The sequence below is a fragment of the Pan troglodytes genome, chromosome 1 (assembly GCF_028858775.2).
Source record: "Pan troglodytes isolate AG18354 chromosome 1, NHGRI_mPanTro3-v2.0_pri, whole genome shotgun sequence".
NCBI lineage: Eukaryota > Metazoa > Chordata > Mammalia > Primates > Hominidae > Pan > Pan troglodytes.
The window spans coordinates 79,820,243-79,838,780 of NC_072398.2; the positions used below are offsets into that span (position 1 = coordinate 79,820,243).

The 18,538-nt window shown below is 37.3% G+C and overlaps 1 protein-coding gene across 10 annotated transcripts in view; it reads left to right on the top strand.

The window, feature by feature from the left end:
• Positions 1 to 18,538, top strand: part of NME7 (NME/NM23 family member 7) — a 229,615-nt gene that overhangs the window by 72,540 nt on the left and 138,537 nt on the right. For all 10 annotated transcript variants that reach the window (XM_009437588.4, XM_063787333.1, XM_063787493.1 and 7 more), the window contains 1 exon segment: positions 7,537 to 7,642. In XM_009437588.4, the coding sequence (XP_009435863.1) occupies positions 7,537 to 7,642 (106 nt within the window).

Below are 18,538 nucleotides of genomic sequence, written 5' to 3' on the forward strand. Positions count from 1 at the left end.
GGCATTAATCTATTCATGGGATTTACCCCTACTATCCAAACCTCCCATTAGGCCCTATCTCCAACATTGGGGATCAAATTTCAACGTGAGATTTGGAAGGAACAAACATCCAATCCAGAGCAGCTACCATTGCCATTTCACCTAAAGAAATGTCTTAAACATATTCGTTTATATTTTGTGCATTTAATTTTTTTAACCTCTTTCTGCCGTTAGTTCCTGAAATATCCTATTATTTGTATGAACCCTTTAGGATATATATTTTTTTACCCTTGTCTGGGGAAGAGTGAGTGTTGTTGACATTATGTTAGGTGGCTCTAGGAATTAAGGAAAAATATTGTAGCTGGAAAATGAGCTTATGTGAAGAAGCAAAGACCATAGGTCTTAAAAAATTGAAAAACATCACAGCCCCAAACTTATGCAGCCCCAAACAGCCTCTTCTTTACCTTGAATTCCTATTAGTTATTGTCTAATTTTTCATTCCATCTTTCCAGATTTTACCAAAACATAGACTTATACTCACTATTTTCATTCCTCAGCTATCTTTGACTACTCATTTGTGAGCAATTGTTAAAATTTAGCATTATTTTCATCATTCCTGAAAATACTGTCTTTGGAGACCATGACTTGTGTCTTACTAATTGGTTTTTCTTCCTTCACTTGTCCTTTCAGATGCTGGTATTGTGCAGGCTTCTTTTCTTGGTTTACTGCTTTTCTTGCTCTAATTTTCAGTTTCCTAGTCTGTAAAATAAGATAATGATTGAACCTGCATTATAGAGGTCTTTGAGGATTAAATGAAATTATTTCAGTGCTTAGTATAGTACCTAGAACATAGTATTTAATGAATGGATGTTATCTTTTATTATTAATATTTTACTTGCATGGTGCTTCCCAAACCTGTATCTGTAATTTGTACTGGATGTAATATTAATATACAAAAATCAATAGTAATCTTGATATACTTGAAATAACCAGTTAGAAAATGTAATTTTAGAAGAGATTTCCATTCATACGGTTAAAAAAAAGTCTATGACACCTAGAATAAATTGAACAAAAGATGTGGGAGATCTTTATGGAGAAAATTATAAATATTTATTGTAGAGAATAAGAAAAGACATAAATAAATGAAGATATATGCCATGTTTATGAATGGGAAGAGTCAGTATCCTGAAGATATCAGTTCTTTCCAAGTTGATCTATAAATTGGGTAATTTCATTCAAAATCTTAGCACAGATTTTCATGAAGTTTAACAAACTTATGAAACAGCCAAGGGTCCAAAACAGTTAAGACAGTTTTGAAGAGGGAGAAAAAGATGTGGTGATGATAAGGTGAGACTTATTTTAAGGATATCATGACTTTTTATAAAGCTTTAGTAGGAAAAACTGTGGTATTAGCATGGGAGTAGGTAAGTATATCAGTGTAACAGTCTAGAGTGCTCAAGAGATGACCCAAATATAATGAGAAGTTGGTGCCATTATAAATCAGTGGACAAGGGATAGATTGATTAGTCAATAAATTGTGTGAGATAATTTTATATGGAAAAATGTAAATTAACTTCTTAAGTTTCTATCTAGGATTCTCCTTAGAGTTTCAGACTTATATAGAAATAATACATTTGAAACTGAACTGACTACAGTTTTTTTTTTTTTTTTGGAGACAAGAGTCTCACTCTGCTGCCCAAGCTGGAGTACAGTGGTTGGTGTGATAATAGTTCTCTATAACTTTGAACCCATGGGCTCAAGCCATCCACTTGCCTCAGCCTCCCAAGTAGCTAGGACTACAGGCATGTACCACCATGTCCAGCTATTTTTTTTTATTTTTTCTAAAGACAGGGTCTTGTGATGTTGCCCAGTCTGGTCTCAAACTCCTGGTCTCCAGTGAGCCTCCTTCTTGGCCTCCCAAAATGCTGGGATTACAGGCATAAGCCACCATGCCCAGCCTGCACTGATTATAATTTACCAAAGTATTCCTTTTGTATTCTGTACATCTCTAGGAAAGAAATTTGGGAGCCAGTATTCTTTCTTCTGCCCTGTTTATCCCCTTAATAGAATCAGCAAAAGATCTTGTAGGTTTTTCCTTCTGAACATTTTCTTGAATTATTCCCTTTCTCTCTATTCCTACCATCACTCTTCTAGTTCTGACCTGGGCTGCTGCAAGAGTCCTGGAATATACTTTTCTACCTCAAATATATCTTCCACATAGGCTTCAGAACAAGTTATCTAAAAATATTAATCTGTCAATCTCATGACTATTAAAAATTTTTAAAGTACTCCATTATTCCCAGAATCAAGTTCAAGCTCCTTGACATGGTTTCCAAGGCGTTCCACTGATCTGTCTCCCAGCCCCTCCTCCAGCCTTATATCCTGCCTCACCTTCTGTATACTGTGGGATTCTTACTTTGTTGCTTTTACTCATTCTACCCCTCTGCCTTGGAATTCCAATTCTGCCTTTGCCCAGGTAATTTTTATTTGCCTTTTAACACTCAGCTCAGAGTTCTTTATATTATGCATACAAATTCTTTATCCAGAGATATGATTTGCAAGTATTTTCTCATGGTATGTGGTTTGCATTTTCATTCTCTTTAACAATATCTTTGGATGAGCAATTTTTACTTCTGATGAAGTCCAGTATCAGTTGTTCTTTAATGTATTGTGCTTTAGGTGTCAAGTCTAACAAACTGTTCCCACACCTAAGGTCACCAATATTTCATTATTTGCTTCTAGAAGTTTTATAGTTTTAGTTTTTATACTTAACTCTATGATGCATTTTGAGTTAATTTTTATGTAAGGTGCAAGGTATGATCACAATTTGTTGTTCTTTAGACATATATTCTTCTAGCATTATGCTGAAAAGACCTTATTTCTTTAATTAATTGCTTTTGCACCTTTGTTGAAAATGTATTGAATATATATATCTGGGTCAATTTCAGCGATTTGTTGTGTTCTATTCATCTACAAGCATACCTCAGAGATAATGTAGATTTGGTTCAGACCACCACAGTGGAGTGAATATGGCTATACAGGGAGTCCCATGAATTTTTTGGTTTCCTGGTATATAAAAGTTATGTTTATACTGTAGGCTACTAAATGCAATAGCATTGTGTCTAAAAAAAACTATGAATATATCAATTAAAAATACTTCATTGCTAAAAAATGCATGCTAACAATCATCTGAGCCTTCAGCGAGTCATAATCTTTTTGCTGATCTTACTTTGGTGTTGATGTCTGCTGATTGATCAGGGTTGTTTTTGCCAAAGGTTGAAGTGGCTGTGTCTATTTCTTTTTATTATTATTATTATTATTATACTTTAAGTTCTGGGATACATGTGCGTAACGTGCAGGTTTATTATGTAGGTATACACGTGCCATGGTGGTTTGCTGCACCCATCACCCCATCATCTACATTAGGTATTTCTCCCAATGCTATCCTTCCCCTAGCCCCCCACCCCGCAACATGCCACGGTGTGTGATGTTCCCCTCCTTGTGTTCTCATTGTTCAACTCCCACATATGAGTGAGAACATACAGTGTTTGGTTTTCTCTTCCTGTGTTAGTTTGCTGAGAATGATGGTTTCCAGCTTCATCCATGTCCATGCAAAGGACATGAACTCATCCATTTTTATGGTTGCATAGTATTCTATGCTGTATATGTGCCCCATTTTCTTTATCCAGTCTATCACTGATGGGCATTTGGGTTGGTTCCAAGTCTTTGCTATTGTGAATAGTGCTGCAGTAAACATACGTGTGCATGTGTCTTTACAATAGAATGGTTTATAATCCTTTGGGTGTATATCCAGAAATGGGATTGCTGGGTCAAATGCTATTTCTGGTTCTAGATCCTTGAGGAATTACCACACTGTCTTCCACAAAGGTTGAACTAATTTACACTCTCACCAACAGTGTAAAAGCGTTTCTATTTCTCCACATCCTCTCCAGCATCTGTTGTTTCCTGATTTTTTAATGATCATCATTCCAACTGGCATGAGATGGTATCTCATTGTGGTTTTGATTTGCATTTCTCTAATGACCAGTGATGAGCTTTTTTTCATATGTTGGCTGCATAAATGTCTTCATTTGAGAAGTGTCTGTTCATATACTTTGCCCACTTTTTGATGGGGTTGTTTTTTTCTTGTAAATGTGTTTAAGTTCCTTGTAGATTCTGGACAGTAGCCCTTTGTCAGATGAACAGATTGCAAAAATTTTCTCCCATTCTGTAGGTTGCCTGTTCACTCTGATGATAATTTCTCTTTTGCTATGCAGAAGCTTTTTAGTTTAATTAGATCGCATTTGTCAATTTTGGCTTTTGTTGCCATTGCTTTTGGTCTTTTAGTCATGAAGTCTTTGCCTATGCCTATATCCTGAATGATATTGCTGAGGTTTTCTTCTAGAGTTTTTATGGTTTTAGGTCTTACATTTATGTCTTTATCCATCTTGAGTTAATTTTTGTATAAGATGAAAGGAAGGGGTCCAGTTTCTGTTTTCTGCATATGGCTAGCCAGTTTTCCCAATACTATTTATTAAATAGGGAATCCTTTCACCATTGCTTGTTTTTGTCAGGTTTGTCAAAGATCAGATGGTTGGAGATGTGTGCCTTTACTTGTGAGGCCTCTGTTCTGTTCCATTGATCTATACTGTTTTAATTTGGGACATTTACAGAAATGATATTCATTTTAAATTACTATTACAAGTAAAAAGTTTTGGAGAAACTTTTAACTTGCCACCATTTAGCCATACTTTTTTTATCATAATAAAATTATTAGTATAGATTAATTACAAATGCTTTAGTGAAATTACCAGGAAATCCTATCAGCGTGAAAATTTATGAAGTAGTACAACTATATACTTTATAATATGTTTAAAAATTTAAAAATTATATACCTAAAGCTTTCGAATTCAGTCTGAATTTTTAATTTTTTGTAAAGCTATAAATATTTATTCTTTCCTACTAGGGAATTTAGGAAAATGTAAAAGGCCAAGAGTAATAGCAGGAATCTTTGGAAGAACAGGATCTTTATACAAAATATTTTAGCCCCTCAAATCCCAAAGAAGCCTGGATATTATTTTTGTGACTTTGTTTTATAAAGACTTTGAATTAATTGCCATAACAATGACCTAGTAAAAGCGCTCTTATTCACGTTTCACTAAGAAGATATATTTATGTAAAATCTTTATGCTTTATAAATAAATATTTATTCAGCATAGGTAAATATGGTACTTGAAAATCTGGGTACTTGGAAAGCTGGCATTTTTATTTTTAAAAATTGAGCGAGAAAAGAAATCAAAGGAAAGTTGAGACAAAAATAATTGGTCAATTAATTGTTAAATAATTTGTTAAACTAGAGATAGAACAATTTAGCACTGCTTTTTACTTTGGAAAGACAGATAATAGAAAAAGTACATGGTTTTTGCAGCTACAGTCACTTGGATTTGAATCCTGGCTTTGCCACTTGCTAACTTGTAAGGGCTTGTTACTTAAGCTTTCTGAGTCTCATTTTTCTCATTTGTACACTGTGGATATATTTATTTTGTTTAGCACATGCAGAATTTATTAGCTGCTGAATTTCAGTCATTCCCAAATATTCATTGAGAAACTGCTAGTGAACAAGTAATAAAGATGGACTAAGCCCTGGTGCTCTCCAACACATAGAGGTCAGCTAGATAGGAGAAAACCATCGAAGGAGACTGAGAGGGAGTAGCCAGTGAGGTAGGAAGAAAGGCAAGTAATGAAAGCATTCCAGAGTGTAGGATGTGACAAACTGTGTCAAATACTGTTGGTCAGGTAAGGTGAGGGCTGAGAATAATTAACCAGTGGACTTAGCAACATGGAGGTAGTAAGGGATTTTAATGAGCAGCTTTGGTGGAATGAAAACCTAATTGGTTATGGGTTTAAAAGAGACTGTAGGAGAGGAAGTAAAAATGGAAATGGAAAAGAAAGACATTTCTTTTGAATTTTGTTGTGAAGGGAACAGATCAATGGGAACTCTCGAAAGAGCATGCCCTTTCTAGTTTGCTACTCTATCATATTCTCTTGTCACACCACTTCTACTTCATTCCTTCATTGATCATCTGCCAGGTCCCTGTAGGTATTTGAATTTTCATCTGTACCATAAAGGTTCTCTCGGACCATGCAATCAAAGCATCTGGTATAGGACTAAAAGGGGTAGTTGCTGTTGTTATTGATTAAAAAGAATAATAAATAATGGCAGCAATATGATAGAAAGGCACTTGGTATCTTAGGAATAGAACACTTTTTATTCTAGTGTCTTACCACTGGAAATGCTCAGGTGTATACACTACTATTTGAATAATTCCTCATCATCCTTGTGTTTAAAAAAATGCTCATCAGTGTGGCACATTAACACATTCTATAATCTTTTCATTTTAAATGTAATGAAAAATAAATACAGTTGATCCATAAACAACACAGGTTTGAACTGCACGAGTCTACTTATATGTGGATTTTTTTCAACAGAAGGATTGAAAATGCAGTATTTGCAAGAGGTGAAACTCACATCTACAGAGATTTGACTTTTCCTATAAGCAGGTTCCACAGGGCTGACTGCAGGACTTGAGCATGCATGGATTTGAGTACACACAGGGATTTGAGTACCAATCCCTTGTGTATACCAAGGGCTATTTGCATTGAGCCAGACATTGTTTTAGGTGCTAGGGGTCCTACAGAGCTATACAACTTAGTTCCCTCTTTTTCAAATTTATGATTTGATGGAAGATAAGTACCCAAATAACCATAACTTTGGGGGAGCAAAGGTTGCCGGAAGGAGGCATCAGGAAATGCCTCCTAGTGGAAAGTGGTATTTGAGGTGGCTCTTTACACATTGGTAAGATTCTTTGGAGCTTGAGTCAGAGGGTTTTATAGGAAATAGTAGAAATAATAGCAGTGAAAGCTTAGAGACAGGAAAGCATCTAAATAATTAAAAGAACTGATTAGCGTGAACATCTTTGTGGCTAGTTCAAATTGTTGTGTTGTCATTTTAGTGAACCACATGCAAAGTGAATAACACAGCCTGAATCTGTTTATAAAACATGGTTCATTTGATTTTATTTTATACTAGGCCTATAGTTAGTTTTAAGTAGCTGTAGTTCTCAGATTCCTGATATTAATCTCTGTTCCTATAAAATTTCCTAGTTTTAAATTTTATTTTACATATTTTAATGAAAAATTTTAAATTAAATTTGTGTCTAATTAACTAATGCTTTGGGGAGAATAAGAACTTTATATTGGTATTTCCAATATTCAAAATTTATTAAATCTTTGTCCACTATATTCCTGGAACAAAATGACACATATTCTCATTGCTTTGATTGATACTTCTTTATATGCTCTTCTGGTTCTAAGTCTTGAAACAGGATTAATTTAATCAGTGTGTCTTTGTAAAACTCATTTTTAGAAAATCTGAAACAAAAAATTTATATGATGAAACTCTAAAAGTAATTGCATGATTCTCCTCCCCCACAGAAATATCTTGTAAGTTAAAGATAAGAGATCACATTTGTCAAAATCATTTCTCTCTGTCTTTAGGAAATGGAGTTGTTTTTTCCTTCAAGTGGAGGTTGTGGGCCGGCAAACACTGCTAAATTTACTAATTGTACCTGTTGCATTGTTAAACCCCATGCTGTCAGTGAAGGTAAGTGCTATGTTGAATACACTATATTCAGTACATTTTGTTAATAGGAGAGCAATGTTTATTTTCTTGATGTACTTTATGTATAGAAATTAAAGTATACTTTTAGTATTTCCATTTTTTTTCTTTGAAGGCACTTGAGTAAAGGTGACAAAATATAAGGGAAAATCTGTCTAAATCTCTATTTGTCTTTTTCTTTGTGCATTTTTAGGAGGTGTTCTTTGAGTTGCTGATCATGCTCAGGCTCAGTCATACTGTTACAGATCTTGGTTAATTGACTTTTAGTCTGCCTCCTCTCTTTCTAATCACAAATTGTGATTCACTTAATTTACTTCAATAGCACTTTTTTTTTTTTTTTTTTTTTGAGACAGAGTCTAGTTCTGTTGTCCAAGCTGGAGTGCAGTGGCATGATCTCGAGTTACTGCAACCTCAGCCTCCCGAGTAGCTGGGACTACAGGCACATGCCACCATGCCCAGCTAATTTTTGTATTTTTAGTAGAGACAGGGTTTCACCATATTGGTCAGGCTGGTCTCAAACTCCTGACCTCAGATGATCTACCCACCTCGGCCTCCCAAAGTGCTGGGATTACGGGCATGAGCCACTGTGCCCAGCCAATAGCACTCCTGTTGTACAAATTAAAACAACGTCTGCCATACCTCTAGTATACCCTTTCTGAGAAGGCTGGAGAAATTTCCTTCAGTTCTTTGTATCTGAAACAGTTCTTTGACATATGTATGTATATACATGTTTGCATATATATACATATATAAAGAGAAAGAGTTTGCAAGTTCTTTTCTTATTTTTGTCTCAATTTCTTTATTTTATTTATTTTAGTCTGGTATATATATTTTTGTTAAGTATCCCAAATCTTTTTGGAAGTAAGTTGGGGTATGGTTAAAAAGATCACCCTTAAAAAACTAGAATATACTAAATAATATACAGAAGTGATTGGATTTTAAAATTTTATGTCTCCTAAGTATCCAAGTAATCCATGTATATAGTAGAAAATTGGAAATAAAAAACCATTAAAAATGAAGTAAAAAAATACTGAATTCCCATCACCTGAAGATAGTCATTGTTAATGTTTTGATGCATTTCCTCCAAATCATTTTTTTCTGCATTTGTATGTGCATGTGTGTACACTGCTACACATGAATGTAATGGTTGAGATGTAGGTCTATAGGCTGTTGTTTAAATATAATTTTTGTGAGCATTTCTGGCTGCTGTTAAGTCCTCATTAATATTTTAATAGATTCTTTAATATTTAACAGCAATTGTATAGATGTAGTATGGTATTTGGATACTTAGGTTGTTTTCAGTGTTTTGATATTAAAATTAAAACTTTGAAGAATATCTTTATACATAAATATTTGATGATATCTCTAATCTTTTCCTCTGGCTAGTTTCCTAGAAATAGAATTACTTGTTGGAAGGATATGAGCCTTAAAGATCTTGCTGCATAATTAATACTTCTTTAATTTTTTAGGAAGTATTTTAGTATATTGTAAATCCTTAGGACCATGATTATAAGTAACTAACATGCAGCATGGATAACAAACACTTATGGAGAATATACCATTATGTGCCAGGTGGCAGACTGGTTCCTTATACATTATTTTTAATCTTCACAGCAAGTATGTCAAGTAGGTAAATTTGTTGCTCTTTTCCAGATAGGCAAGCTAAGGTTCCATGAGATTAAGTTGTTTATCCTAATTTGGAATGGAAATTGAGAATGCAAACCCTGTTTGTTTGTTTGTTTGTTTTTAATCTCCATTCTGTTCCCTCTATACTCTATTGCCCCAATAGCAATAGCCACAAAAAAGTCACATGGCACATGATTAGTAACAATTCCATAGGAAGTGATAGTAATATTTGAAATGGCTGGTGTTGAAAATTTATGGAAAAAAACCTGGGATTTTATGTTTCACTCATTTTTCTTAGCTGGGGAGATTGTGTATGTGTATGTGAGTGTCTACACAGGTGTGGTATCCCTAATCCAAAAATCTGAAACCCAAATTACTCCAAACTCCAAAACTTTTTGAGCACAGACATGAAGCTCAAAGGAAATGGTCATTGTAGCATTTTCAACCACTGGTTTATGTTTATTGGATTTTTGAATTGGGGATGCTCCACAAATACGTATCTACAGATATTTCAAAATAAAAAAAAATTGAAATCCAAAACACTGCTTGTCACAAGCATTTCTGTAAGGAATATTCAACCTGTACACACACACATGCACATACATACACCCGTGTATATTTGTGTACATATACATATATACATAAACACACGTAGTACACTCACATTTTGAAAAATTCTTGTTTATAGGCATCAACTTTTTAAAAAGCTTATCCTTGACACCCTAAAATGTTTTATTCAATTTACCTGATCTAATCCTTTTCAAGGAAAAATATGTTGCAAGGAGAGTGAAATAAAATAAAGTGGTACTAGAATAAATACTAGTTGTATACCTTAATAATTGCACATATAGCTGGGAGAACTGATAGCCACATGGAGAAAATTGACACGGGACCCCTTCCTTACACCGTATACAAAAATTAACTCAAGATGAATTAAAGACTTAAATGTAAAACCCAAAACTATAAAAACCCTAGTAGAAAATCTAGTCAATAGCATTCAGGACATAGGCATGGGCAACAATTTCGTGAACAAAATGTGAAAAGCAATTACAACAAAAACAAAAATTGCCAGATTGGATCTAATTAAACTAAAGAGCTTCTGTACAGCAAAATGAACTATCATCAGAGTGAACAGACAACCTACAGAATGAGAGAAAATTTTTGCAATCTATCCATTTCACAAAGGTTTAATATCTGGAATCTACAAGGGACTTAAATTTACAAGAAAAAACAACCTCATTAAAAAGTGGTCAAAGGACATGGACAGACCCTTCTCAAAAGAAGACATTCATGCACCCAACAAACACATGAAAAAAAGCTGAAGTCAAATTGCTAACTAGAATAACCAATGCAGAGAAGAACATGAATGACCTGATGGAGCTGAAAAGCACAGCACAAGAACTTTGTGAAGAATACACAACTATCAATAGTCAAATCGATCAAGTAGAAGAAAGGATGTCAGTGACTGAAGATCAACTTAATGAAATAAAAAGAGAAGACCAGATTAGAGAAAAAAGAATAAAAATAAATGAACAAAGCCTCCAAGAAATATGGGAATATGTGAAAAGACAAATCTGCGTTTGATTGGTGTAACCTGAAAGTTATGGGGAGAATGGGACCAAGTCGGAAAACACTCTTCAGGATATTATCCAGGAGAACTTCCCCAAACTAGCAAAACAGACCAACATTCAAATTCAGGAAATACAGAGAACACCACAAAGATGCTCCTCGAGAAGAGCAACCCCAAGACACATAATCGTTAGATTCACCAAGGTTGAAATGAACAAAAAAATGTTAAGGGCAGCCAGAGATAAAGGTTGGGTTACCCACAAAGAGAAGCCCATTCAGACTAACAGCAGATATCTTTGCAGAAACCCTACAAGCCAGAAGAGAGTGGGGGCCAATATTCAACATTCTTTTTTCTTTTTTTTTTTTTTTTTTTTTTGAGACGGAGTCTCGCTCTGTCGCCCAGGCTGGAGTGCAGTGGCGCGATCTCGGCTCACTGCAAGCTCCGCCTCCCGGGTTCACGCCATTCTCCTGCCTCAGCCTCCCGAGTAGCTGGGACTACAGGCGCCCGCTACCACGCCCGGCTAATTTTTTGTATTTTTAGTAGAGACGGGGTTTCACCGTGTTAGCCAGGATGGTCTCGATCTCCTGACCTCGTGATCCGCCCGCCTCGGCCTCCCAAAGTGCTGGGATTACAGGCGTGAGCCACCGCGCCCGGCCTCAACATTCTTAAAGAAAAGAATTTTCAACCCAGAATTTCATATCCAGCCAAACTAAGCTTCATAAGTGAAGGAGAAATAAAATCCTTTACAGACAAGCAAATGCTGAGGGATTTTGTCACCACCAGACCTGCCTTATGAGAGCTCTTGAAAGAAGCACTAAATATGAAAAGGAACAACCAGTACCAGCCACTGCAAAAACATACCAAATTGTAAAGAACATCGACACTATGAAGAAACTGCATTAACTAATGGGCAAAACAACCAGCTAACATCATAATGACAGGATCAAATTCACAACTAACAGTATTAACCTTAAATGTAAACAAGCTAAATGCCCCAGTTAAAAGACACAGACTGGCAAATTGGGTAAAGAGTCAAGACCCATCAGTGTGCTGTATTCAGGAGACCCATCTCACTTGCAAAGACACATATAGGCTCAAAGTAAAGGGATGGAGGAATATTTACCAAGCAAATGGAAAGCAAAAAAAGCAGGAGTTGTAATCCGAATCTCTGATAAAACAGACTTTAAACCAACAAAGATAAAAAGAGACAAAGAAGGGCATTACGTTAATGGTAAAGGGAACAATGCAGCAAGAAGTACTGACTATCCTAAATATGTATGCACCCAATACAAGAGCACCCAGATTCATAAAGTACATGCTTAGAGGCCTACAAAGTGACTTAGACTCCCACACAATAAAAGTGGGAGAATTTAACACCCCAGTGTCAATATTAGACAGATCAACGAGATAGAAAAATAACAAGGATATTCAGGACTTGAACTCAGCTCTAAACCAAGCAGACCTAATAGACCTCCACAGAACTCTCCACCTCAAATCAACAGAATATACATTCTTCTCAGCACCTCATCACACTTATTCTAAAATTGACCACATAATTGGAAGTAAAACACTCCTGACCAAGTGCAAAAGAATAGAAATTATAACAAACAGTCTCTCAGACCACAGTGCAATCAAATTAGAACTCAGGATTAATAAACTCACTCAAAACTGCACAAAATACATGGAAACTGAACAACCTGCTCCTGAATGACTACTGGATAAATAACAAAATAAAGGCAGAAATAAAGATGTTCTTTGAAACCAATGAGAACGAAGATACATCATACCAGAATCTCAGGGACACATTTAAAGTAGTCTTTAGATGGAAAATTATAGCACTAAATGCCCACAAGAGAAAGCAGGAAAGATCTAAAATTGATACCCTAACATCAAAATTAAAAGAACTAGAGAAGCAACAGCAAACAAATTCAAAAGCTAGCAGAAGACATGAAATAACTAACATCAGAGCAGAACTGAAGGAGATAGAGACACAAAAAACCCTTCAAAAAATCAATGAATCCGTGAGCTGGTTTTTTGAAAAAATCAACAAAATAGATAGACTGCTATCCAGACTAATAAAGAAGAAAAGAGAGAAGAATCAAATAGATTCAATAAAAAATGATATAGAGGATATCACCACTGATCCTGTAGAAACACAAACTACCATCAGAGAATATTTTAAACACCTCTACGCAAATAAACTAGAAAATCTAGAAGAAATGGATAAATTCCTCGACACATACATCCTCCCAAGTCTAAGCCAGGAAGAAGTAGAACCCCTGAACAGACCAATAACAGGTTCTGAAATTGAGGCAATAATTAATAGCTTACCAACCAAAAAAAGTCCAGGACCAGACAGATTCACAGCCAAATTCTACCAGAGGTACAAAGAGGAGCTGGTACCATTCCTTCTGAAACTGTTTCAAACAATAGAAAAAGAGGGAATCCTTCCTAACTCATAAAATGAGGCCAGCATCATCCTGATACCAAAACCTGGAAGAGACACAACAAAAAAAGAAAATTTCAGGCCAATATCCCTGATGAACATCTATGAGAAAATCCGCAATAAAATACTGGCAAACCGAATCCAGCAGCACATCAAAAAGCTTATCCACTACAATCAAGTGGCTTCATTGCTGGAATGCAAGGCTGGTTCAACATACACAAATCAATAAACGTAATTCATCACATAAACAAAACCACTGACAAAAAACACATACCTCAATAGATGCAGAAAAGGCCTTCAATAAAATTCAGCACCCCTTCATGCTAAAACCTCTCAATAAACTAGGTATTGATGGAACATATCTCAAAATAATAAGAGCTATTTATGAGAAACCCACAGCCAATATCATACTGAATGGGCAAAAGCTTGAAGCATTCCCTTTGAAAACCGGCACAAGACAAGGATGCCCTCTCTCACCACTCCTGTTTAGCATAGTATTGGATGTTCTGGCCAGGGCAATAAGGCAAGAGAAAGCAATAAAGGGTATTCAGATAGGAAGAGAAGAAGTCAAATTGTCTCTGTTTACAGATGACATTATTGTATATTTAGAAAACCCCATTGTCTTAGCCCAAAACCTCCTTATGCTGATAAGCAACTTCAGCAAAGTCTCAGGATACAAAATCAGTGTGCAAAAATTACAAGCATTCTTACACACCAATAACGGACAAACAGAGAGCCAAATCGTGCATCAACTCCCATTCACAGTTGCTACTAAGAGAATAAAATACCTAGGAATACAACTTACAAGGGATATGAAGGACGTCTTCAGGGAGAACTATAAACCACTGCTCAAGGAAATAAGAGAGGACACAAACAAATGGGAAAACATTCCATGCTCATGGGTAGGAAGAATCAGTATCACGAAAATGGCCACATTGCTGAAAGTAATTTATAGATTCAATGCTATCCCCATCAAGCTACCATTGACTTTCTTCACAGAATTGGAAAAAAACTACTTTAAACTTCATATGGAACCAAAAAAGAGCCCGCGTAGCCAAGACAATCTTGGGCATGAAGAACAAAGCTGAAGGCATTATGCTACCTGACTTCTAACTATACTACAAGTCTACAGTAACCAAAACAGCATGGTACTTATACCAAAACAGATATATAGACAAAAGTAACAGAATGTAGGCCTCAGAAATAACACCACACAGCTACAACCATCTGATCTTTGACAAACCTGACACACACAAGCAATGGGGAAAAGAGTCCCTATTTAATAAATGGTGTTGGGAAAACTGGCTAGCCATATGCAGAAAACTGAAACTGGACCCCTTCCTTACACCTTTTACAAAAATCAACTCAAGATGGATCAAAGACTTCAATAAGACCTAGGACCATAAAAATCTTAGAAGAAATCCTTGGCAATACCATTCAGGACATAGGAATGGGCAAAGACTTCATGTCTAAAACACCAAAAGCAATGGCAACAAAAGCCATAATTGACATATGGGATCTAATTAAACTAAAGAGTTTCTGCACAGCAAAAGAAACTATCATCAGAGTGAACAGGCAACCTACAGAATGGGAGAAAATTTTTGCAATCTATCCATCTGACAAAGGGCTAATATCTAGACTCTACAAAGAATGTAAACAAACTTACAAGAAAAAAACAAACAACCCCATCAAAAAATGGGCAAAGGATATGAACAGACACTTCTCAAAAGAAGTGCAGCCAACAGACATATGAAAAAATGCTCCTCATCCCTGGTCATTAGAGAAATGCAAATCAAAATTACAATGAGATACCATCTTACGCCAGTTAGATTGGTGATTATTAAAAAGTCAGGACATGACAGATGCTGGAGAGGTTGTGGAAAAATGGGAACGCTTTTACACTGTTGGTGGGAGTATAAATTAGTTCAACCATTGTGGAAAACAGTGTGGTGATTCCTCAAGGATCTAGAATTGGAAATACCATTTGGCCCAGCAATCCCATTACTAGGCATATACCCAAAGGGTTATAAATCATTCTGCTGTAAAGACAGATTCACATGTATGTTAACGCAGCACTATTCACAATAGCACAGACTTGGAACCAAGCCAAATGCCCATCAATGATAGACGAATTAAGAAAATGTGGGGAGGAGCCAAGATGGCCGAATAGGAACAGCTCCAGTCTACAGCTCCCAGCGTGAGTGACGCAGAAGATGGGTGATTTCTGCATTTCCATCTGAGGTACCGGGTTCATCTCACTAGGGAGTGCCAGACAGTGGGCGCAGGACAGTGGGTGCAGCGCATCGTGTGCGAGCCGAAGCAGGGCGAGGCATTGCCTCACTCGGGAAGTGCAAGGGGTCAGGGAGTTCCCTTTCCTGGTCAAGGAAAGGGGTGACAGACGGCACCTGGAAAATCGGGTCACTCCCACCCAAATACTGCGCTTTTCTGATGGCTTAGGAAATGGCGCACCAGAAGGTCATATCCCGCACCTGGCTTGGAGGGTCCTATGCCCACAGAGTCTCATTGATTGCTAGCACAGCAGTCTGAGATCAAACTGCAAGGTGGCAGCGAGGCTGGGGGAGGGGATCCTGCCATTGCCCAGGCTTGCTTAGGTAAACAAAGCAGCCTGGAAGCTCGAACTGGGTGGAGCCCACCACAGCTCAAGGAGGCCTGCCTGCCTCTGTAGGCTCCACCTCTGGGGGCTGGGCACAGACAAACAAAAAGACAGCAGTAACCTCTGCAGACTTAAATGTCCCTGTCTGACAGCTTTGAAGAGATCAGTGGTTCTCCCAGCACCCAGGTGGAGATCTGAGAATGGGCAGACTGCCTCCTCAAGTGGGTCCCTGACCCCTGACCCCCAAGCAGCCTAACTGGGAGGCACCCTCACAGGAGGGGCAGACTGACACCTCACACGGCCAGGTACTCCTCTGAGACAAAACTTCCAGAGGAACAATCAGTCAGCAGCATTCACAGTTCACGAAAATCTGCTGTTCTGCAGACACCGCTGCTGATACCCAGGCAAACAGGGTCTGGAGTGGACCTCTAGCAAACTCCAACAGACCTGCAGCTGAGGGTCCTGTCTGTTAGAAGGAAAACTAACAAACAGAAAGGACATCCACACCAAAAACCCATCTGTACATCACCATCATCAAAGACCAAAAGTAGATAAAACCACAAAGATGGAGAAAAAACACAGCAGAAAAACTGGAAACTCTAAAAAGCAGAGCGCCTCTCCTCCTCCAAAGGAACGCAGTTCCTCACCAGCAATGGAACAAAGCTGGACAGAGAATGACTTTGACGAGTTGAGAGATGGCTTCACATGATCAAACTACTGCGAGCTACAGGAGGAAATTCAAATCAAAGGCAAAGAAGTTGAAAACTTTGAAAAAAATTTCGACGAATGTATAACTAGAATAACCAATACAGAGAAGTGCTTAAAGGAGCTGATGGAGCTGAAAGCCAAAGCTCGAGAACTACGTGAAGAATGCAGAAGCCTCAGGAGTTGATGCAATCAACTGGAAGAAAGGGTTTCAGTGATGGAAGATGAAATGAATGAAATGAAGTGAGAAGGGAAGTTTAGAGAGAAAAGAATAAAAAGAAACAAACAAAGCCTCCAAGAAATATGGGACTATGTGAAAAGACCAAATCTACGTCTGATTGGTGTACCTGAAAGTGACGGGGAGAATGGAACGAAGTTGGAAAACACTCTGCAGGATATTATCCAGGAGAACTTCCCCAAACTAGCAAGGCAGGCCAACATTCAGATTCAGGAAATACAGAGAACGCCACAAAGATACTCCTCGAGAAGAGCAACTCCAAGACACATAATTGTCAGATTCACCAAAGTTGAAATGAAGGAAAAAATGTTAAGGGCAGCCAGAGAGAAAGGTCGGGTTACCCACAAAGGGAAGCCCATCAGACTAACAGCGGATCTCTCGGCAGAAACTCTACAAGCCAGAAGAGAGTGGGGGCCAATATTCACCATTCTTAAAGAAAAGAATTTTCAACCCAGAATTTCATATCCAGCCAAACTAAGCTTCATAAGCGAAGGAGAAATAAACTCCTTTACAGACAAGCAAATGCTGAGAGATTTTGTCACCACCAGGCCTGCCCTAAAAGACCTCCTGAAAGAAGCACTAAACATGGAAAGGCACAACCAGTACCAGCCGCTGCAAAATCATGCCAAAATGTAAAGACCATCAAGACTAGGAAGAAACTGCATCAACTAACGAACAAAATAACCAGCTAACATCATAATGACAGGATCAAATTCACACATAACAATATTAACTTGAAATGTAAATGGACTAAATGCTCCAATTAAAAGACACAGACTGGCAAATTGGATAAAGAGTCAAGACCCATCAGTGTGCTGTATTCAGGAAACCCATCTCACGTGCAGAGACACACATAGGCTCAAAATAAAAGGATGGAGAAAGATCTACCAAGCAAATGGAAAACAAAAAAAGGCAAGGGTTGCAATCCTAGTCTCTGATAAAACAGACTTTAAACCAACAAAGATCAAAAGAGACAAAGAAGGCCATTACATAATGGTAAAGGGATCAATTCAACAAGAAGAGCTAACTATCCTAAATATATATGCACCCAATACAGGAGCACCCAGATTCATAAAGCAAGTCCTGAGTGACCTACAAAGAGACTTAGACTCCCACACATTAATAATGAGAGAATTTAACACCCCACTGTCAACATTAGACAGATCAACGAGACAGAAAGTCAACAAGGATACCCAGGAATTGAACTTAGCTCTGCATCAAGTGGACCTAATAGACATCTACAGAACTCTCCACCCCAAATCAACAGAATATACATATTTTCAGCACCACCCCACACCTATTCCAAAATTGACCACATAGTTGGAAGTAAAGCTCTCCTCAGCAAGTGTAAAAGAACAGAAATTATAACAAACTGTCTCTCAGACCACAGTGCAATCAAACTAGAACTCAGGATTAAGAAAATCACTCAAAACCGCTCAACTACATGGAAACTGAACAGTCTGCTCCTGAATGACTACTGGGTACATAACAAAATGAAGGCAGAAATAAAGATGTTCTTTGAAACCATCGAGAACAAAGAGACAACATACCAGAATCTCTGGGACACATTCAAAGCAGTGTGTAGAGGGAAATTTATAGCACTAAATGCCCACAAGAGAAAGCAGGAAAGATCCAAAATTGACACCCTAACATCACAATTAAAAGAACTAGAAAAGCAAGAG